Source organism: Cetorhinus maximus, chromosome 2 (assembly GCF_964194155.1).
Source record: "Cetorhinus maximus chromosome 2, sCetMax3.hap1.1, whole genome shotgun sequence".
NCBI lineage: Eukaryota > Metazoa > Chordata > Chondrichthyes > Lamniformes > Cetorhinidae > Cetorhinus > Cetorhinus maximus.
The window spans coordinates 5,817,467-5,840,966 of NC_135880.1; the positions used below are offsets into that span (position 1 = coordinate 5,817,467).

Here is a 23,500-nt window from a genome sequence, read left to right on the forward strand (position 1 = left end):
GAAATGCTTCCTGACATCTGATGACAGTTTTACTCAATGGTAGCACTCCTGCTGTTAAAAGCTGTGGGTTCAAGATCCATTCCTACATGTAAGGCTGTCACTTCGAGGGACTACTGAGGAAAAGCTGCATTGTTTTAATGCCATCTTAGTTGAGATGTTAAAGTGACGCCCTATCTGCCAGTGCAGTAAGCAGCAAAGCTTCCTTGGCACTATTGGAAGAAGGGCTGGGAGTTTTTCCACACATTCCTCCCTTCAGCAAGACTACTAGCTGGTCTTTCAGTCATTTCAAATATTGAAAATCTGAAAGAAAAACAGAAAATGCTGTAGACACTCAAGCCATTCAGCAGCTGTGGAGAAAATGGGCAAGTTATTATTCCAGAACTAACCCTCCTTCATTTGCTGTTTGAGATCTTGCTGTGCACAACTTGGCTGCATGTTTGCCTCCCTGGCAGTGATCACACTTCAAAACTAATCCATTGGCTATGAAGAGTTTTCGGACATTTTGAGAACTTGAAAGGCCTTTATATAGAGTCTTAGAGGTCTACAGCACAGAAAAAGGTCCATCGAGTCTGCGCCGGACAAATACCTAACTATTCTAATCCCATTTTCCAGCACTAGGCCCATAGCCTTGTATGCCATGGCATCACAAGTGCACATCCAAATACTTGCTAAATGTTTTGAGGGTTTCTGCCTCTACCACTCTTTCAGATTCCCACCACCCTCTGGGTAAAAAAATTCTTCCTCACATCCCCTCTAAATCTCCTCCTCCTTACCTTAAATCTATGCCCCCTGGTTATTGATCTCTCCACCAAGGGGAAAAGCTCCTCCCTGTCTACCCTATCTATGCACCTCATAATTTTATACACCTCAATCATGTCCCCCCTCAATCTCTTCTGCTCCAAGGAAAATAGCCCCAGTCTATCCAGTCTCTCCTCATAACTAAAACTTTCCAGCCCAGGCAACATCCTGGTAGATGTCCTCTGCACTCTCTCCAGTGCAATCACATCCTTCCTATAATGCGGATTCCAGAACTGCACATAATACTTTAGCTGTGGCCTAACCAGCGTTTTATACAGTTCCAGCATAACCTCCGTGCTCTTATATTCTATGCCTCGGCTAATAAAGGCAAGTATCCCATATGCCTTCTTAACAGCCTTATCTACCTGTCCCGCTAATTTAAGGGACCGGTGAACATGCACACCAAGGTCCCTCTGATCCTTGGTACTTTCCAGGGTCCCACCATTCATCGTGTATTCCCGAGCCTTGTTTGTCCTGCCCAAGTGCATCACCTCACACTTATCCGAATTAAATTCCATTTGCCAATGATCACCCATCTGACCAGCCCGACTAATTCCTCCTGTAATCTAAGGTTATCCTCCTCTCTATTTACCACCTGACCAATTTTCGTAACATCCGCGAACTTACTGATCAGCCCTCCTACATTCAAGTCTAAATCATTTATATATACCACAAACAGCAAGGGACCCAACACCGATCCCTGTGGAACCCCATAGGACACAGGCATCCAGTCACAAAAACACCCCTCGACCATCACCCTCTGCTTCCTGCCACTCAGCCAATTCTGGATCCAATTTGCCAAATTGCCTTGGATCCCATGGACTGTTACCTTCGTTATCAGTCTCCCATGCGGGGCCTTATCAAAAGCCTTGCTGAAGTCCAAGTAGACTACGTCAAATGCATTGCCCTCATCTACACGCCTGGTCACCTCTTCGAAAAAATCAAATTGGTCAGACTTGGCCTCCCCTTAACAAAATCATGCTGACTATCCTTAATTAATCACTGCCTCTCCAAGTGTAGATTAATTCTGTCCCTCAGAATTGCTTCCAATAGTTTCCCCACCACTGAGGTTAGCCTGACTGGCCTGTAGTTCCCTGGTTTATCCCTCCTTCCATTCTTCAATAATGGTACCACATTTACTGTCCTCCAGTCCTCTGGCACCTCTCCTGTGGCCAGAGAGGTATAAATGCAAGTTCATTCTTTCATCCGCCCTATAGTTGCCTATCACAGTTTTTACCTTGTGCCCTCTTGTCCTTTTGTATCTGAATATTAGGGTCAAATTGATTCTGTCAGTTCTCCCTTCTGACACCAGCTCAGATTAGATTGCAGCACATAATGATGCCTATTTCTAAATTGACTGAACTTGGTGCTCAGTGCTATAAACTGCTTCTGCTAGCTGCTTTGTTTGTGTAGTCTCAAAATAAGGTGACCACAGAGGTTGAACCTGGCTTTCAGCAAAGTGTTAATTGACTCCCCTATTCATGCTTTATTGAGACAAAAAAAGGCAGGCTGCGGTTGGTGAGAGGATCTTGTTTTATGTGAAGAGGGCGTCCTGATTTGACTGGACTTCCTGTTGTGTGGTTTTCAGTTGAACAATGTGGCTGGGAACATCAGTAGACTTCTCGCAAAGAGAAAGACCGCAAAGGTCTCTGGGGAGGGGCAGGCTTGTGGGGGGAAGAGGTGGGTGTGTTTAAGCATACTGATGGTGAAATCCTGTTATTTGCATATTCCAGCTGGTAAACAACAAAGTGGGTGATATAGAGATATTGCTGGGTGCACCAGGAATTTCCCTGCTTAGCTGAGCATGTGTTATGACTCAGCCTGTATGTAAATTGACTCAGTAAGTTTTGGAGGCGTGTGGGTGTGTTAATGCCTTATGTTATGTTTATTGTGTTGACTGCTTTTGTGAGTAGTTACTTAAGTGCTTACTGTCAGCATCAAACATTTTCAGTCAGCTGCAACGCTAGTTAGATATAGAGTAAAACTCCATCTACATTACCCCATCAAACACTTTGAGGGCAGGTATAACAAGGGTTAAATGTGAGTCCCATCAAAAATTCCCAGGGCAGGCTTAACTAGGATTAAACACAGAGTAAAGTTGGCTCAACACTGCTGACAAACATTCCACTGGCCAGATAAAGCATGAGGCACAGAGTAAAGCTCCCTCTACACTGTTTCCATCAAACACTCCCAGGGCAGATACAGCACAGGGTTAGCTCCCTCTAAACTGTATCTAACCCCATGGCCACCACCACCATCTCAAGGGCAACTAGGGATGGGCAATGAACGCTAGCCCAGCCAGCGAAGCTGACATCCCATGAATGAATTTTTTTTTAAATGCTGTACCTGTCCTGGGAGTGTTTGATGAGGGCGGTGTAGAGGTAACTTTAATCTGTATCTAACCCCATGCTGTACCTGCCCTGGGAGTCAGACATTTACAGCACAGTAGGAGGCCATTCGCCCCATGGTGCCCATGTCGGTCAACAAAGATCTGACTACACTAATACCATTTTCTAGCGCTTGGCCCACAGCCCTGGAGGCTTTGGCAATGCAAGTGAATACCTAAATACTTCTTAAATTTTTTGAGAGTTTCTGACTCAACCACACTTTCAGGCAGAGAGTTCCAGACTCCCACCACTCTCTGGGTGAAAAATATTCTCCTCAACTCCCCTCTTACTCTTCCACCTCTTAACTTAAATCTATGCCCCTGGTTATTGACTCCTCTACTAATGGAAAATGTGCCTTCTTATCCACCCTATCTATGTCTCTCATAATCCTATACACCTCTATCATGTCCTCACTCAACCTTTGCTGCTCCAAGGAAAACAACCCCAGCCCATCCAATCTTTCCTCATAGCTCAGACACTCCAGCCCAGGCAGCATCCTGGTAAATCTCTAGCGCAATCACATCCTTCCTATAATGTGGCAACCAGAACTGCACGCAGTACTCCAGTTGTTGCCAACCAGCGTTTTATACAGTTCCAGCATAACCTCCCTGCTTTTGTGTTCGATGTCTCGGCGAAGAATGGCAAGTGTCCCATATGCCGCCTCAACCACCTTATCCACCTACCCTGCTGCCTTCAGGGATCTGTAGATATGCACACCAAGGTCCTTCTGATCTTTAGTACTTCCCAGGGTCCTACCATTCATAGTGTAATCCCTTGCCTTGTTAGCCCTTCCCAAGTGCATTACCTCTCACTTTTCTGGGTTGACTTCCATTTGCCACTGCTCTGCCCACCTGACCAGTCCGTTGATATCCTCATCAGTATTTACCACCCTACCAATTTTCATGTCATCAACGAACTTCTTGATCATACTCCCTACATTTAAGTCCAAATCATTTATGTACACCACAAACAGCAAGGGCCCCAGCACCGAGCCCTGCGGAACCCCACTGTCACAGAAACATCCCCCTACCATCACCCTCTGCTTCCTGCCTCTCAGCCAATTTTGGATCCAACGTGCCACTTTGCCTTGATCCCATGGGCTCTTACTTTCTTGATCAGCCTGCCATAAGGGACCTTATCAAAAACCTTGCTAAAGTCCATGTAGACCACATCAAATGCATTAACCTCATCAACACTCCTGGTTATCTCCTCAAACAATTCGATCAAATTTGTCAAACATGACCTTCCCTTAACAAATCCATGCTGACTATCCCTGATTAGTCTGTGTCTCTCCAAGTGCAGATATATTCTGTCCCTCAGAATTCTTTCTAGTAACTTCCCCACCACAGAGGTTAGACTGACTGGCCTGTAATTTCGTGATCTATCCCTTCCTCCCTTTTTTAATAGTGGGACAATGTTAGCAGTTCTCCAGTCCTCTGGCTTCTCACCTGTGGCCAGAGAGGATTTGAAAATTACTGCCAGTGCCCCTGATATCTCTTCCCTTGCCTCCCTAAACAGCCTGGGGTGCGTTTTATCCGGGCCTGCAGATTTATCCACTTTTAGGCCGCTAAACCCGCTAGTACCTCCTCTCTCTATGTTAATTTCCTCTAATACTTCTCAGTCCTCCACCCTGATGCCTATACCTGTGTCATCCTTTTCCATTGCGAAGACCATTGCAAAGCATTCATTGAGGACTGCACACACGTCTTCCGGGTCCCCACACATTACCTCTATGGTCCCTAATTGGCCCTACTCTTACCCTCATTCTCTTGCTCTTTATATATTTTAAAAACTCCTTTGGGTTTTCCTTTATTCTACTCAACAATGCTTTCTCATGCACTCTTAGCTTTCCTAATTTCCTTTTTTAAGTTCCCCCCCGCACTTTTAATACTCCTCTAGGGACTTTGCCATATTGAGCCCTCAGTATCTGCCATAAGCTTCTCCTTTTTTCTTAATCCTAACCTTTATGTCCCTTGACATCCAGCGTCCTCTGGACTTGGTGTTCCCCCCCACCCCCTCCTTGTCTTAACAGGAACATATTCACACTGTACTCTTGCTATTTCCCCCTTGGAATGCCTCTCACTGCTCTGACACAGTTTTATCAGCAAGTAGCTGCTCCCAGTCCACTTGGGCCAAATCGTATCTCATCTTAGTAAAATTAGCCTTTCCCCAGTTTAGAACTTTTATTCCTGGCCCAACCTTATCCTTTTTCATAACTATCCTAAATCTAACTGATTTATGGTCACTATCTCCAACATGCCCCCCCACTGATCCGCCTTCCACCTGCCCAGGCTCATTAGGTCCAGAATTGCACCCTCCCTTTGGCTTTCTAAGTACTGGCTAAAAAAGTTCTCCTGGATGCAACTTAAGAATTTTGCTCCCTCCTTACCTTGCACACTAAAACTACCCCAGTTAATGTTTGGGTAGTTAAAATCCCCTACTATTACTCATTATTATTATTATTATTATACTTCTCTGAAATTTTATTACATAGTTGATCCTCTATCTCTCCCTGACACCCAACAGCGTGTTTGCCCCTTTTGTATTTTTTTTACTTCTACCTATATTACCTCATTTGATGATCCTTCCAAGATATCATCCCACCTCACTGCTGTAATTGATTCCTTGATCAATATTGCGACCCTCCCCCTCCCTTTTCTATCCCCCTCTCTATCTCACCTGAATACCCTATAACCAGGAATGTTGAGCTGCCAATCCTGCTCTTTTCGCCAAGTCTCGGTCATAGCTATGATATCATACTCCCACATGCCTATCTGTGCCCTCACCTCGTCTGTCTTATTCCTCAAGCTCCTTGCATTAAAATATATTCCATTTAGCCTTGCTAAACTCACTTCTTTCTTATTTAGTCTATGTTTTCCCTGCCTTCCAGACTCACTAGCATTTTAACTTCTAATTCCATCTCAGCTTCTCTCCCCTCTGAACTACTTCTCAGGATCCCATCCCTTGCCAATTTAGTTTAAATCCACCCCAACAGCATTAGCAAGCCTCTTCATGAGGATGTTGACCCCGTTTCTGTTCAGATACAACCCGTCCAACTGCTACAGGTCCCACCTCCACCAGAAACGGTCCCAATGCCCCAGGAATCTAAAGCCCTCCCTCTTGAACAATCGCTACAGTCACGTATTCATCTGCTCTATCTTTCTGTTCCTATACTCACTACTGCATGGCACCAGAATTAATCCGGAGTTTACTACCTTTGAAGTCCTGCTTTTCAATTTCCTAACTCCCTAAAGTCTGCTTGCAGAACCTCATTTTTCTTCTTATGTCATTGGCCCCAACATGGACCATGTCCTCTGGCTGTTCACCCTCTCCCTTCAGAACACGCTGCAGCCATTCTATGACATCCTTGACACTGGCACCTGGGAGGCAACATACCATCCTGGAGTCACGTCTACGGCCACAGAAGCGCCTGTCTACTCCCCCCACTAACGATTCCCTTACCACTATTGCCCTTCCACACTACTTCCTCCTCTGCCCCCGCCCCCCGAGCAGCTGGACCACCCACAGTGCTATGGCTTTGTCTCTGGTTGGCCTCCGCAGAGGAACTGTCACTCTCACCATTTTCCAAGGCTGAAAAACAGTTTGCGAGCGACGTACACTCAGGGGATTCCCTCACTACCTGCCTGCCCCCCTTCTATCTGGCGGTTGCCCTTTCCCTCTCTGCTCGCACTCCCTTATGATGCAGGGTGTCCTGAACCATGCTATCCACAAGCCTCGCAGCCTTGTGAATGCACCATAGTGTCCCCAGCTGCCGCTCAAGCTCCAAATCCCGGAGCTCAAATTGCTCCAGCCAGAGGCACCTCTGGCACACATGGTCATCCAGACTGCTAGGAACAGCTAGGATTTCCCACATAGCGCAGGATGTGCAAATCACGGGACTGAGCTCCCCAGACATACCTTAACTAAATAGAATATGGACCCTTGCTTTTATTTTACCCTTACTCCTACTTGAGTCTCGCTGCTTTAAGCCCTCCCCCTCCCGGCGCCTCGCTGCTGTAAGCCCTCCCCCTCCCGGCGCCTCGCTGCTGTAAGCCCTCCCCCTCCCGGCGCCTCGCTGCTGTAAGCCCTCCCCCTCCCGGCGCCTCGCTGCTGTAAGCCCTCCCCCTCCCGGCGCCTCGCTGCTGTAAGCCCTCCCCCTCCCGGCGCCTCGCTGCTTTAAGCCCTCCCCCTCCCGGCGCCTCGCTGCTTTAAGCCCTCCCCCTCCCGGCGCCTCGCTGCTTTAAGCCCTCCCCCTCCCGGCGCCTCGCTGCTTTAAGCCCTCCCCCTCCCGGCGCCTCGCTGCTTTAAGCCCTCCCCCTCCCGGCGCCTCGCTGCTTTAAGCCCTCCCCCTCCCGGCGCCTCGCTGCTTTAAGCCCTCCCCCTCCCGGCGCCTCGCTGCTTTAAGCCCTCCCCCTCCCGGCGCCTCGCTGCTTTAAGCCCTCCCCCTCCCGGCGCCTCGCTGCTTTAAGCCCTCCCCCTCCCGGCGCCTCGCTGCTTTAAGCCCTCCCCCTCCCGGCGCCTCGCTGCTTTAAGCCCTCCCCCTCCCGGCGCCTCGCCGCTTTAAGCCCTCCCCTTCCCGGCGCCTCGCTGCTTTAACTCGAGGAAGGTTCCCTCTACACTGCCCCATCAAACACTCCCAGGACAGGTACAGCATGGGGTTAGATACAGTTTCATAATTTCCCTAAAGGAAGTATATTGAAGTTTGAATATACTAGCTCCTGGGAATATGGAATTGTCTTATGAAGAGAAATTGAGTAGACTAAGCGTATGTTCCCCGGAGTTCCCCCCCAAACTGGGGAATCTAGAATATGGGGTCACAGTCTCAGACTAAGGGATCAACCATTTAGGACTGAAATGAGGAGAAATTTCTTCACGCAAAGGGTTGAGAATCTTTGGAATTCTCCACCCCACGGGGTTGTGGAAGTTCAGTTGTTGAAAGAGATTTTTGATAGGTTTTTGGACACTAAGGGTATTCATGGATATGGGGTTAATGTGTGAAGACGTTGAGGCAGAAAATCAGCCATTATCTTTTTGAATGGTGGAGTTGAAAGGCACAATAGCTGATTCCAAATCCTATCTCTCATGTTCTTATGAGCCTCTTCAGCTCTGCTTCAGTAACATGTCAGCAGAAGCCTCAAAGGTATCTGTCCATTGTACTGATCTATTCATGTTGCACTATTGCATTTTGTTGTGCCAGCCATTCCTGGGGCATCTCTGAAAGAGTCTTAAGACCATAAGACTTAAGAGAGTAGGCCATTCGGCCCATCAAGTCTTCTCCGCCATTCAATGAGATCATGGCTGATCTGATAATCTTGAACTCCACTTTCCTGCCTTTTCTCCAAAACCCTTGATTCCCTTACTGATTAAAAATCTGTCTATCTTAGTCTTGAATATACTTAACGACCCAGCCTCTACAGCCCTCTGCAGTAAAGAATTCCACAGATTCACTACCCTCTGAGAGAAGAAATTCCTCCTCATCTCTGTCTTAAATGGGCGAGCCCTTACCCTGAGATTATGCGCCCTGGCCCTAGACTCTCCCACAAGGGGAAACATCCTCTCAGCATCTACCCTGTCAAGCCCCCTAAGAATCTTATATGTTTCACTAAGATCGCACCTCATTCTTCTAAACTCCAGTAAGTACAGGCCCAACCTACTCAACCTCTCCTCATAAGAAAATCCCTCCATTCCCGGGATCAACCTAGTGACCTTTCTGTGGACTGCCTCCAATATCAGTAAATCTTTCCTTAAATATGTGGATCAAAACTGTTCACAGTATTCGTGATGTGGTCTAACTATAGTTAGAACTGTATAGTTTTAGCAAGACTTCTCTATTTGTATACTCCATTCCCATTGAAATAAAGGCCAACATTCCATTTACCTTCCGTATTACCTGAAGTTGTATGCTAGCTTTTTGGGATTCATGCATATCCCTCTGTGCTGCAGCTTTCTGCAGTCTTTCTCCATTTAAATAATATTCAGCTCCTCTATTCTTCCTGCCAAAGTGCATAACCTTACATTTTCCCACACTACATTCCATCTGCCAAGTTTTTGCCCACTCACTTAACCTGTCTATATCCCTCTGTAGACTCCTTGTGTCATCCTTACTGCTTGCCTTCCCACCTATTTTTGTGTCATCCGCAAACTTGGCGATAGTACATTCACTCCACTAGTTACAGGTTGCCATCTTAAAAAAGCCCCCCTTATCCCAACTCTGTCTTTTATTAGTTAGCCAATCCTCTGTCCATGCTAATATACTACTCCCAACACCATGGGCTCTTATCTTATTAAGCAGCCTTATGTGCAGTATCTTATCAAGCGCTAGTGTTGAATTAGCAACAGTTTCATGTTGCGGGTCCACTAGAAACCTGCATGAAATTACCCAAATATATATTCATTCTTCATTTTTAAACGCGGATCCGCAAGTGCTATGCACCTTTTCCACAGCAAGTAATGTTGAAGGACTTGCTCCGTTATTAGCATCAATGCTGCATTGCATCTGGCTATCAAGCGGCAAAAATGATCTGTATCAAATTGGCCTCTTGCTCCCAACTTGAGTATTGCTCCTAATCTATACCTCTAAAACAACAATGAAGTTAATAAAAGCAAAATACTGTGGATGTTGGAGATCTGAAATAAAAACAAAGTGCTTGAAAAACTCAGCAGGCCTGGCAATATCTGTGGAGAGAGAAACAGAATAAATGTTTTGAGTCCAATATGACTCTTCTTTGGAACAATGAAGTTAACCTGCCTTTTCATGATTACAGATTTAATATATATTCATTATAAATATCTTCGCTTGGTGGAAAAACAGTAAGTTACATGGCGAGACTTAGTATTGCATCCCTACCCTCATCCACAAGTTTCCTTCCACAGCTGGGAATTCCCTCCCACCCCAACCCCACCCCAAACCATCTGTTCCCTGTCCATATAAATACTGACATCAAAGTTCTCCTCCAATTTTTTTCCCTTGCCACCACTGTCTTTGCCAACTCCAGGGGCCAGCAGGAGAAGGTGACAGTCATCGCTGGCATAGCAGCAGCAAAACCCCTAAGTTGCATGGTTTCCCTTCCATTTAGGTCTCAAACCTGCTGAAAGCCTTGCTCCAGTCTGTGGCTTTCAGTGAAATCTATGCTGTAGCCCTCCATTAAGACCATCCTTGTTTCTTCTGGTGACATAGTTAGTGCCCCCATCCAACACAGTTGCATTTTGCTCCTCTACACTGGTGGGCCCCTTCTTGATGACATAGATTCTGCCAAGAGCTTGTATTGTATCCTAATGAGGGTCAGACAGGTAATCCAATCATTTCTGCCCCTGTTTATGGTCTTAACTAGGCTAGGTTCATGGCAAAGTTGGACAGGCAGGCAGAAATCCTCAAATGGATTTGGGCAAATCCAGGCCCTTACCTCTAATTTATTTCTTTCTCTATATTTAAAACTACTGTCAACTTCTGTTGGTCAGTCGCACCATTTCCTACACCAAAAGAGTTTGTATGCAATCCTAGTCTGAAAGTTGAATATGTAATCTGAGCTGGTGCACTCATGTAGCATTGAGCAAGTATTACATAGTTGGAGGTATTGTCCTTTAAATTAGATGTTAAACTGAGGGTTGTCCTCCATTTGGATGGACAGGTGTGTGTTAAAGATCCCACTCAAAAAATTGCTGCATCTTTCCAGCACCACCAAAAACCCATTAATTGGTCATGTTACTGGTTGTGAGATGTTGCTATGTTGTGTAGATAACAGTGACTCTACTTTAAAGTAACTCATTATTTGTAAAACAGATTAAGCCAATGGATAACTTTTAGTCTTAATAGCTTCACCATTACATTGGTTTTATATAGGGAATGGAATTATTGGGTGACAGTTGACAGAAGGAAAAACTAAATGTGATGAGGGATCACTTGTGAAATCATAGGGCAGTGGTACTGTATTTGGATTGTCCTGTGGTAGTCAACATCCTTCTGTGCCCTTAAGAGCTGGGAGGCTAACGTGTTTTTCTCTTTTGTATAGATGATCACTGTGAATGCTGCACTGTTCCCCAGCTCAATCACCAATTCCCTGATTGCTGTTGGAAATGATGGACTCCAAGAGCGCGATCGAATGGTCCGAGCATGCCTTGCCATCCTCTGTGAGCTAGGTAACTGGATTAATCATTCTTCCTTTACAATATTTATTCCTCAACATCTTCCCTGCAGGACAAAAGTGTGTGCTTGTCCTTGGAATTGGCCAGTTATTTGTGCAGTGCTGAGGGAGTGCTATTATTTAAATAACATGTTAAATCAAGGCCCCATCTCCATGTCCTGATGGATATTAAAAATTCCATGAGAGTTTGAAGAAGATTCAGGACACCTCCAACACCACAAGAAAACTGCATTAACTACTTATCTATTTATTCACTTCTTCCTGCTTGCAAAATGGCTGCCACATTTACCCACAATTTACTGCTGTTTGTTCAAAAAGAAATACAAGATTGTCCAGTGAAATGGATTAAGCATTTTTAATAAAGCAACACCGGAAGATACTTTATTGCACAACTTCAAGTTGAATTAACATTTCGAATCAAGAGGAATAGGTTATCATAACTATGCAAAGGTCTATGCAATTAGTCCATTTTTTAAAATTAAAATATTTAGCCTAAAAATACAGATGACCCTTAAAGTCCATCAATCACCGAGCTTATTATATCCTGTCTGCATGAATGCTTCCAGGGCAATGTGATCAAACCAAAACAAGCCCAGCTGCTATTGGATACTTCTTCACATTCAGCACTTCCTGCTTCAGTTTCAATATGACTGTACGACCGAAAGCCCTCAGTTCTGTGGTCTAAAATATGCTATGTACATGTACCCTTCGCAAACATGAAGAATGCTAAATTAGACCAGACACTGGAGGATCCTCAATGTCTGTGCATGGGTGGTAAACATTCAGCACGAGTCACTCTGAGTATAGAAGAAAGTTGGGGTGGGAGGAATCCTCATTTATAAGACTAGGTTTTCAGGGAAACTGGATTAACAGAAGTAGCCATACCGTCTGTATAAAGGCACTGGTGGAAGGGCTCTTGAGTGACAGTGTGAGGGAGCTGGATTATCATAAACAGAGATACAGTCTGTAACACAAGGCGTTGAGGAAGGCATTACTTGGTGACGATTTAAGCAGTCTGGATTAACACCAGTGGATACAGTATTGAACACAAGGTGCTGAGGGAGAGGTTACTGAATGATTGTGAGGAGCCTGGATTAACACTAGTAGGGATACAGTCTGCAGCACAAGTCACTGAGGGATAGGTTGTTGAGTAACAATGTGAGGGAGCTGGATTATTCTCATTAGAGAGATTCTGTACACTGGATGTTTGAGCTTGACCCTTTCAGCATGTGGTTTGTATCATATCAGTTTCAATCTCAGCAGTGCTTTGAAGCTGGGTCTTCTCCCCTCCAACCTTTTGGTATCATCAGCGGTGCCTGTTGAAGAATTCATAGCAAGAAAGAATGAACTTGTATTTAGAAATGGCTTTTTACACCCTCTACGTCCTGAACTGCTTCTCAGTCAATGAATTAACTTTGAAGTCTGGACAGTTGTTTTGACAGCAAACAGAGCACCCAATTTGTGCATGAGGTCCCACAAACAGTCATGAAATAAATGATCAGTTAATGGAGATCATTTTCACCTTCATCGCATGGGTGGTAAACTAACCGTGAATTAAAATGGAATTCAATATCGAACAGGTTTTATAACTGGTGGGCAATTGACTGCCAGTTTATCACTCAAGGAGTGATGGCGAAAGTTATGCCCAATCTGTTTCTTGGTTTTAAATGATGGGGTGGGATGATAGCCGAAATACCAGGAGATTCTCCTGCGCTTTGCAGAGTGCTGTTGGATCTTGTGCATTTATGTGAACAGAAAAGTTAAGGCTTCAACTTAATATCTGATCTGAAAGATGATGCTTCTGACTGGATTGCCATATTACTGCACTGGGCGAGTCGGCTGAGGTTATGCTCTCAAATTGATTTCAGGGCTTGAACCCACAAATCAACTGAACTCAGATGGATGTTAAATTTTAGCTTTGTCCAATTGCAGTTTTCTCTTTGCAGAGACCCCAGGTTTTCCTGTTCCCTGTTTTGTAAATGCAGGAATTTTGTTTTGCTTCTCAGCACTTCAGAATGCAGAGGTGGTTGCCCTTCGTGGAGGTCTTAGCACCATTCTGAAGAACGTGATTGATTGCCAACTGAATCGCATAAACGAGGCACTCATTACAACCATTCTGCACTTGCTAAATCACCCAAAGACGAGGAAATATGTAAGAGCTGATGTGGAATTGGAGGTATGGCCACTCGTTGCTTTTGATTACAGTAGAAATGGCTGACTTGCTATGCACCCTGTAATACAGTAATTTGGTTTATACAAACCTTACCCTAGATGGTTCAACTAGTAAATACATATAAGAAATTCAATTCCCCCACCAACCACCCAATACAGCGTAGTAGGTATAGGTACCCAACAAGTGTAACACTGAGCCCATAGACCAGAAGGTCCAAGATGCAGTTCGCAGTATATGCTATAAATCTGATGCTGTGCTAACAGGAGCAATATCTGGATGCTAGGACAAGATGCTTGGGTGCAAGCTTAGACAACAAAAGATGAGTACACCAAAAATATAAGGACGAATTCTACGTACCCAGGATGGGTTAGGGCTTTCTGGAACTGTATGGTGGGAAATTGCTATGTAGCATGATAACCCACTACACACTTTTTAAAAGTATAGATTCAACCTTATATCTTCACATGGTTAGAGATGCATATGTGAAGCAGTTAGCTCATTGGTACTGCTCTTATTTGATTCCACTCTTACCTATCAAAGACAGAGCATATGTTGTCACCTTGGGAGTTGTTAGGCTGACTTTGTTTTCGGGTGAGTGCTGAGTTTGTGAGCTTTGCTGCTGCATAGGTTGGAATGGGAAAAACTTAATTATATAGGGTTTTACTATCACCCAGGATTGCAGATACTGCATGCTAAGCATTGGGTGGGTGATGCATAGAGAGCATTTTACAATCTGTATCTCTAATGCGAATGATTTGATATTCTGAAGAGTTTTGGTTTATTTTAAGACAAGCTGAAATTGTAGGAACTATGTTGTTTTCTTTGTTGCAGCAAATTTTAGCACCCTACACTGATTTTCACTACAGACATAATCCAGACACTGCAGAGGGACAACTCAAGTAAGTTCCCTCTTTCATATTCTTTAAAATACAATAAAATGCATTACCCTGAAGAGATTTATCGTGAGGGGCACAGGCAGAGTAATATGTTCCAGAACCCACCAACCAGAGAGGGAGGGCTTTCCCTGAGTGTTTAGTAGATAAATACCGAAGAAGACTAGGCATATTCCAAGAAACAGTCATATTTGACTCAATGTTAACTCCGTTTCTTTCTCCACTGATGCTTCCAGACCTGCTGAGTTTTTCCAGCCCATTCTGTTTTTATTTCAGATTTCCAGCACCTGCAGGATTTTATTTTCATATTATTATGAATAAATACTCTAGTGTAGTGGAGGCCAGTGAGGTTCCCAGATTTCTCATAGTCTGTATGCTGAATTAACCTATTTCTACTGGGGGAGCATCAAGAGGATTTGGGGGGGTTGGGGTTGGGGTTGGAGGAGCTACAACTGCCTTTAATGCCCCTTATCTAGAGAGAGGAAAAATAAAGCAGGATTTCTGCCCCTGCCCCTGGTCACGATCCAGCGATTCACACTTGGGCGTGTAAGGATATTAGGCAAGAACAGGACTGGATTCAGCTGTAATTCCCTCTGCAGATGTGAAGCCTACTGGCACTTTCTGTCTGGTGCATATTAGAAAAGTAACCATACGGTGCAGTAGTGTACAGTTGCTGGTGACTGTATGACCATACCTCAGCAAGGATATACCTTCAGGGGTGAAAAAACCGAATGTAGTTGTTGCTTTCAGAGGTGTAATAGTTTATTTCTTGATTTCATGCAGAGAAGACAGAGAAGCACGGTTATTAGCCAGCAAAATGGCAATAGTAGCTGCCTTCCGATCTTGGGCAGGTAAGACGCAACAAGGTTCCTAACCCATGTCAACTGTTTTATCAGTATTCTTCAGATGTGGCAAACACAGGCAAGGCAGTATTTATTACCCATCCCCAATTACCCTGAGGGTATTGAATGAACTATGCAGTACAGGACTGGAGTCCAGACAGGAAGATCACAAGCGTGGCATCTTAGTGTTATCCGAGGGATGGTAAAAAAGATTGATGATGTCTTTGTTTGAATTGTCTCAGTTTAGGGGCGGAGGTAACATAGTGGTAATGTCACAGGATTTGTAATCCAGAAGCCCAGGCTAATGCTCTGTGGTCACAGGCTTAAACCGCACCATGGCAGCAGGTGGAATTTAAATTCATTTAGTAAATCTGGAATTAAAAAGTTAATCTCAGTAATCTTGACCATGAAACCATTGTGAATTGTCGTAACAAAATACCCATCTGGTTCACTATTGTTTAGGGAAGGAAATCTGCCGTCCTTGGCTGATCTGGTGTACATGTGACTCCAGACCTACAGCAATGTGGTTGATGCCTCTGGAAAGCCACCCGGTTGTATCAAACCGTAACTAAGTGTTAAAAAACAGAATGAAACCATTCCGTTTCATTCGGTTTGAAACCACCTGGCTTTGACCACCTGGCTTCAACCAAGGCACCAGAAACAACAACACACCTAGACCTGCAAAGTTTCCCTGAGTAACATTTGGGGGCTTGTGCCAAAATTTAGGAGGGCTGGCCCACAGACCAGTCAAGCTTGTTATGACTGATGCAGTTGGTAAAGCGGAGTTATTTTAAAAAGCCCAGAGGGAAACTTTAAATGACTGTCATAACCAATAATTTTAAGTGTTATGTTTGAGATGCGACTCTAAACTCAGGAATCAGACCACTAGCTCTTGAGGTTTTACATTAAACTAAATGAAACATTTTATTAATTTACACAGGTTAAAATATATTTACGCCTGGCTACAAATTACTATATCATAACTTTTAACAAATTCCCAAACTTATCTCCATTAAGGCAACAGCAACCCATAGACTTAACCAAACACCAGGCAAAGCATTTTCACCTTAGGAATTCAAAATGAGGCACTTTTCACTGTGGAGCCAGTTGGAGGCTTGCAGCTGCCTTTTGATCTTAGGCTCTCCACACCCAAAAACTACTGAAGTTATACCTACCACCACTGATTGAATTCAAATTCTCATTGACCCACCAGCCTCTTTGAACTCCACCTTTTAGCATTGAAACCCCTTTCATAGTATCAATTTTATTAGTAATATAAACATATGGCTTGGTATCTGCTAGATAGGCGTCAAGTTTTCACCCCACTTCTTGAATATTCTATTCTTGTATCCACAGTATTTATATGGCTAGTCCAGTTCAGTTTCTGGTCAATGGTAACCCCCAGGTTGTTGACAGTGGGGGCATTCAACTATGGTAATGCCATTGAATGTGGAGGGATGATGGTTAGATTCTCTCTTGTTGGAGATGCTCATTGCCTGGTTCTTGTGTGGCGTGAATGTTACTTGCCTCTTGTCAGCCTAAGCTTGGATATTGTCCAGGTCTTGCTGCATTTGGACATGGACTGTTTCAAAATCTGAGGAATTGTGAATGGTACTGAACATTGTGCAATCTTCAGTGAGCATCCCCACTTCTGACCTTATGATGGAAGGAAGGCCATTGATGAAGCAGCTGAAGGTGGTTTGATCAAGGACACTACCCTGAGGAACTCCATTGATGTCCTGGAACTGAGGTGATTGACTTCTAACAACCACAACCATCTTCCTTTGTGCTAGGTATGACTCCAACCAGTGGAGATTTTTCCGCCTGATTCCCACTGACTCCAGTTTTGCTAGGGCTCCTTGATGCCACACTTGGTTAAATGCGGCCTTGACGCTAAGAACAATCACTCTCACCTTACCCCTGGAGTTCAGCTCTTTTGCCCATTTTTGAACTAAGGCTGTAATCAGGAGCCAAGTGGCCCTGGCAGAACCCAAACTGAGTGCCAGTGAGCAGGTTATTGCTAAGCGAATGCCACTTAATAGCACCGTTGATCACCCCTTCCAACACTTTACTGATGATTGAGGGTAGACTAATGGGGTGGTAATTGGCTGGGTTGGATTTTTCCTGCTTTTTGTGTACAGGACATACCTGAGCAATTTTCCACATAGCCAGGTAGATGCCAGTGTTGTAACTGTATTGGAACAGCTTGGCGAGGGGCGCAACAAGTTCTGGAACACAAGTCTTCAGTACAAATGGCACAATGTTGTCTAGGCCCATAGCCTTTGCAGCATCCAGTGCCTTCAGCTATTTCTTGATGTCACGTGGAGTGAATCAGATTGGCTGAAGACTGGCATTTGTGATGCTGGGGACCTTTGGAGGAGGTCAAGATGCATCATCCACTCGGCACTTCTGGCTGAAGATTGTTGAAAATGCTTCAACCTTCTCTTGCACTGATGTGCTGGCCTCTCCCATCATTGAGGTTGGAGATATTTGTGGAGGCTCCCCCTCCAATGAGTTGTTTAATTGTCCACCACCATTCACGACTGGATGTGGCAGGACTGCAGAGCTTAGATCTGAGCCATTGGTTGTGGAATTGTTTAGCTCTGTTGCTTGCTGCTTTGAATGTTTGGCACACAAGTAGCCCTGTGTCGTAGCTTCACCAGGTTGACACCTTTTGCTGCTCCTGGCATGCCATCCTTGGACCAGGGTTGATCCCCTGGCTTGGTAGTAATGGTAGAGTGGGGGATAAGCCAGGACATGAGCTTACAGACTGGTTGAGTACAGTTCTGATGCTGCTCATGGTCCACAGCGCCATATGGATATCCAATCTTGAATTGCTCGATCTGTTAGAAATCTTTCCCACTTAGCACGGTGGTGGTGTTACACAACATGATGTTGGGTATCTTCAGTGTGAAGATGGGACTTTGTCTCCACAATGACTGTGCTGTGGTCATTCCTACCAATACTGTCACGTACAGATGCATCTGCGACAGGCAAGTTAATGAGGATGAGGTCAACTATGTGCTTTCCACTTGTCGGTTCCCTCCACCTGCCGCAGACCCAGTCCAGCAGCTAGGCTTTAGGACTCTGCTAGCTCGGTCAGTAGTGGTGCTATCGAGCCTCTCATGGTGATTGAAGTCCCCCACCCAAAGGACATTCTGCACCCTTGCCACCCTCAGTGCTTCCTCCAAGTGGTGTTCAACATGGAGTACTGATTTATCTGCTAAGGAGGGGTAGTGAGTGGGGTGTGGTTTCCTTGCTCACATTTGATCTGATGCCATGAGACTTTATGGGGTCCGGAGTCGATATTGTGGAGTCCCAGGACAACTTCCTCCTGACTGTATACTACAGTGCCGCCACCTCTGCTGGATCTGCCTTGCCGGTGGGACAGGACGCACCCAAGGATGGTGAGGGTGGTGTCTGGGACATTATCTGTAAGGTATAATTCCATAAGTATGACTAGTCTGTGAGACAGCTCTCCCAATTTTGACACAAGGAGGACTTTGCAGGGTCAACGGGGCTGATTTTGTCATTTCTGGTGCCTATGTCAATGCTGCATGGTCTTTTCGAGTGGCTTGCTAGGCTATTTGAGGGCAGTTAAGAGACACACAAGCTAGACCAGGTAAGGATGGCAGATTTCCGAAAGAACTTTAGTGAACCAGGTGGATTTTTATGACAATCGACATTGGTTTCGTCATAATTCCAGAATTACTTAGTGAATTCAAATTCTGTGGTGGGATTCAAGCCTGGGTCTCTGGATTACTAGTCCAGTGACAATACCACGACACCACTGACTTCCCTTACTAAATTGGCTGCTCCAAAGCTCCCTTTCACAAAACCATGCTGCTTCTTCCCGACAGCCTTGAGTTTTTTTAAATGCCCAGCTATAGCCTCCTTAATGATTTGATTCTAACACCTTCCCCATGACTGATGTCAAGCTAACTGGCCTATAGTTTCCTGTTTTCTGCCTCCGTCCCTTGTTATTTTTCAGTCTGATGGAACCTTTCCAGAATCTAGGGAATTTCGGAAAATTAACACCAACACATCTACCTGATTAGCTACCCCTTTTAAGTCCCTAGGATGAAGTCCATCAGGACCCAAAGACTTGTCAGCTTGCAGCTCCATCAGTTTGCTCAACACCGCTTCCCTAGTGATTTTAATTTCACCAATTGCCTCTTTCCCTTCCACCTCCTGATTTACAGCTATTACTGGAATGTTTTTTGTCTCTTCTCTGGTGACGACAGAAGCAAAATATATGTTCATTTCATCCGCCATTTCCTTATTATCTACTATTAACTCCCCATTGTTATTCTCTAGAGGACCAGCATTCACTTTACTTACTCTTTTCCTTTTTAAATACCTGTAGCACCTCTTGCTATCCGTTTTTACATTTTTAGCTAGCTTCCTCTCATACTCTTAATTTCTTTCTCCTGATTAACTTTGTCATTCTCTGCTGTTTTTTGTATTCTGACCAATCATCAGACCTGCCACTCATCTTTGCACAGTTATATGCTTTTCCCTTAAGTTTGATGCTTTCCCTAACTTCTTTAATTAACCACGGATAGTGGGTCTCCCCTTAAAATTTTTCTTTATAGTAGGAATGTACTCATTCTGAGTACTCTGATATATCCCATTATATGTCTGCTTCTCTATTGATCTATCTTCTAACCTAGTATCCCAGTTCAGTCCAGCTAGCCCAGCTTTCATGTCCACATAGTTGCCCTTATTTAAGTTTACAATACTAGTCTTAGACCGACTCTTTTCCCTTTCAAACTGGATGTAAAATTCAATCATATTGTGGTAGCTGCTACTTAGGGTTGCCTTTACTCTAGGGTCATTAATTAAACTTGTCACATTACACAATACCAATTCTAATATAACCTGCTCTCTGGTTGGTTCCAGAACGTGCTGCTCGAAGAATCATAGAACCATAGAAAAGTTACAGCACAGAAGGAGGCCATTCGGCCCATCTTGTCCATGACAGCCCGAGGACACCCAGGTGCCCTTTCTAATCCCACCTTCCGGCACTTGGCCCATAGCCCTGCAGCTTACAGCACTTAAGGTGCAGATCCAAGTACTATTTTTAAAAGAGTTTAGAGTTTCTGCCTCTACCACCAACTTGGGCAGTGAATTCCAGACACCCTCTACCCTCTGCATAAAAAAGTTCTTCCTCATGTTCCCCCCTACACCTTCTGCCACTTATCTTGAATCTATGTCCCCTGGTTCCAGAATTCTCCACCAAGGGAAACAATTTTATCCTGTACACTCTATCTATTCCCCTCATAATTTTGTACACCTCAATCAAGTCACCTCTCAACCTCCTTTGTTCTAAGGAAAATAACCCCAATCTATCCAATCTCTCCTTGTAGCTACACTTTCTAACCCTGGCAACATTCTTGTAAACCTCCTCTGCACACTCTCCAGAGCTATTACGTCCTTCCTGTAATGTACTGACCAGAACTGCACATAATACTCCAGTTGTGGCCTCACCAGTGATTTATACAATTCCAACATTATATCCTTACTTTTATAGTCTATACCTCTGCCAATGAAGGAGATCATTCCATATGCCTTCTTTACAGCCTTGTCTACTTGAACTGCTGCCTTCAGGGACCTGTGTACTTGTACGCCAAGATCTCTCACTTCATCTACCTCTCTTAGTATATTCCCTTAGTAGAAACTCCTTTGAAAGCATCCTATGAGCTCCTCATCCGGGCTACTGCTGCAAATATGATTTTTCCAGTTTATGTGTAGATTTAAATCACCCATGATTATTGCCATCCCTTTATCACAAGTACCCAGTATTTCTTGTATACTTTGTCCTACATTGTGGTTACTGTTGGGGGCCTTGTAGACCACTCCCTTTAGTGACTTCTTTCCTCTACTATTCCTCATCTCCACCTAAACCGACTCTACACCCTGATCTTCTGAACCAAGGTCATCTCCAACTATTGCACCAGTGCCATCCTTGATTAACACTCCTACCCTCCACCTTTACCTAGCTTCCTATTCTTCTTCAGTGTCCCCTGAATTGATACCCCTCAATATTCAGGACCCAGTCCTTATCATCCTGCAGCCTATGCCTCCCCAATGGCTATCAGATTATATTTATTTACTTCAATGTGCACTATCAGTTCATTGACTTTGTTATGAATGTGATGCGCATTCAGATACAGAGACTTCAATTTTGCCTTTTTGCTATCTTTGTAACAAGTTTGATCCCCCCCCACGCCCCCCACCCTTGTTTAGTTTAAAGTCATCTCTACTTGCTTAGTTATGCTGCTCGCTCGAACACTGGACCCAACACGGTTCAGGCGTAGACTGTCCCAACAGTACAACCCCCACTTTTCCCAGTACTGATGCCAGTGTCCCACAAACGAGAACCCACTTTTTCCCACGCCAATCTTTGTTCCACGCATTCATTTCACTAATCTTATTTGCCCCATGTCAATCTGCACACTGCTCAGGTAAAAATCCAGAAATTACCTTTGAGATTCTGCTTAATTTGGTGCCTAGCTCTTCATACTGACTATGCAGAACCTCTTTCCTTGACCTCCCTACGTCGTTGGCACCTACATGTACCATGACATTTGGACCCTCCCTCCTCCCACTGCAAATTCTTCTCTGCCCTTGAGCAAATGTCCCAAACCCAGGCACCAGGCAGTCATCACAGCCATCTGGACACTCGCTCTTTGTTGCAGAGAACAATGTCAGTTCCCCTCACTGTGCTGTCCTTACTGCGACTGCATTCCTTTTTGCTGCCCTACTTAAACTGCTTCCGGTACCATGCTGCCATGGCCAGTCTGCTCAACGACCTTGCAGACCTCACTTTCGTCCACACGGGTAGCAAGCACCTTGTACCTGTTTGACAATTGCAAAGCCTGAAGCTCCTCAACAGCTCTCTGCTTGGCCCCTTTACCTGCCTCACTCACAGTCACATCATCCTGTTCCTCATCGGTGTTCAAAATTCTAAGGGGTGTGACTGTCTTCTGGAACAAAATGTCCAGGTATTCCTCCCCCTCCCTTATGCTGCACAGTGTCTGCAGCTCAGCTTCCAAATCAGTAATCCTAATCTGGAATTCCTCTAGGTGCTTACACTTTCTGTAGACATGTTTGCCCTGGATTGCCCTGGGTGCACAGAAGCACCCACATAACACCTGCCCTGCCGATTTTCTGCATTATTTAGTTACTTTCTTAATTAACTTAGAATAAATCCTACATATACTACAATTTACTGTGCTAATTAAAAGCTAGTACCATCTACAACTATAAGTTATAGGTTACTTAATTACACAGGTATGTGTTTTAGCTATTTTTATTTTAAAGTTTGTTATTTTTATTATTTTTATCTGTTTTAATTAATGAACTCTACTACTCCTGATAAGCTTTACTACTGCTATTGCAAAAACTTTTATTGTGGAGAACCTATCAGTTACCAATAAATTTGTACCAGTAATTAAAAGATAAATGAGTGAAACAAGTAAAATACTCACCAACCAATCACTTTTCCCTATGACTTCACACTTGATTTTCTCCAAATCTGGTCAGTCCACTGAGACCCACCTCCAACACCAGCAGCTTGCTCTTTTACCTCTCGGTTCCTCTGTCATTGGTCTCCTGATATTCCTGGCTGTGTCGATGCCAGTGATGTGAAAATTGGTGTGGTATAATTTAAAGCTCTTTTTAAAGCTCTAAGAGGTTAAGAGGAATGTTCTAACAGTCAATGCTCAGTGCTATGCTGTCTGATAAAATCTGTTTCTTTGATACATTCCTGACTCATTGATAGTGAATGGCACACCAAAAAGGGAGTATTTTGTATGGTCACTTTCGGCATACTGTCGTAAGACCTCAAAAGACCATGTTGCTGAGAGGGTCCAATTGAATCCAAGGCCACTGATAAGGCAGTGGTTTCATACATTGCTTGGGATTGGAGAGCCTTCTCTCCAAACTCCTTCTCAATCCATTTACCTTAGTGGAACAGGAACTGGAGGCAAAGTCAGCACTTCATGACCCCACAAGCCCCTTGATTATGTCGGAGACCCCTTAAGGCATCCCGCTATCCAAAAAGATGTAACGGTGGAGTTTTTGCTAGAGGGTATTTACCCTCGTTATAATATGTTGCAGAAATTGACCATACTCCTGGCTGAGTTCATAAGGACTGTTCAGGTCCTGTGCTCTCAGCCCTTCAGCTGATCTCCTTTCCCAGGATACTGAGGTAGCAGCGTTGTGGAAATTGGTGCCCTACAAGCCTCCGCCATTATAGTCC

The 23,500-nt window shown here is 44.5% G+C and overlaps 1 protein-coding gene across 2 annotated transcripts in view; it reads left to right on the forward strand.

Moving 5' to 3' along the window:
* rictora (RPTOR independent companion of MTOR, complex 2 a) overlaps nucleotides 1–23,500 on the forward strand; it is a 225,752-nt gene that overhangs the window by 115,964 nt on the left and 86,288 nt on the right. For both annotated transcript variants that reach the window (XM_078560454.1, XM_078560460.1), the window contains exons 7-10: nucleotides 11,195–11,321; nucleotides 13,333–13,502; nucleotides 14,331–14,398; nucleotides 15,176–15,243. In XM_078560454.1, the coding sequence (XP_078416580.1) occupies nucleotides 11,195–11,321; nucleotides 13,333–13,502; nucleotides 14,331–14,398; nucleotides 15,176–15,243 (433 nt within the window). The remainder of the gene's footprint in view (nucleotides 1–11,194; nucleotides 11,322–13,332; nucleotides 13,503–14,330; nucleotides 14,399–15,175; nucleotides 15,244–23,500) is intronic.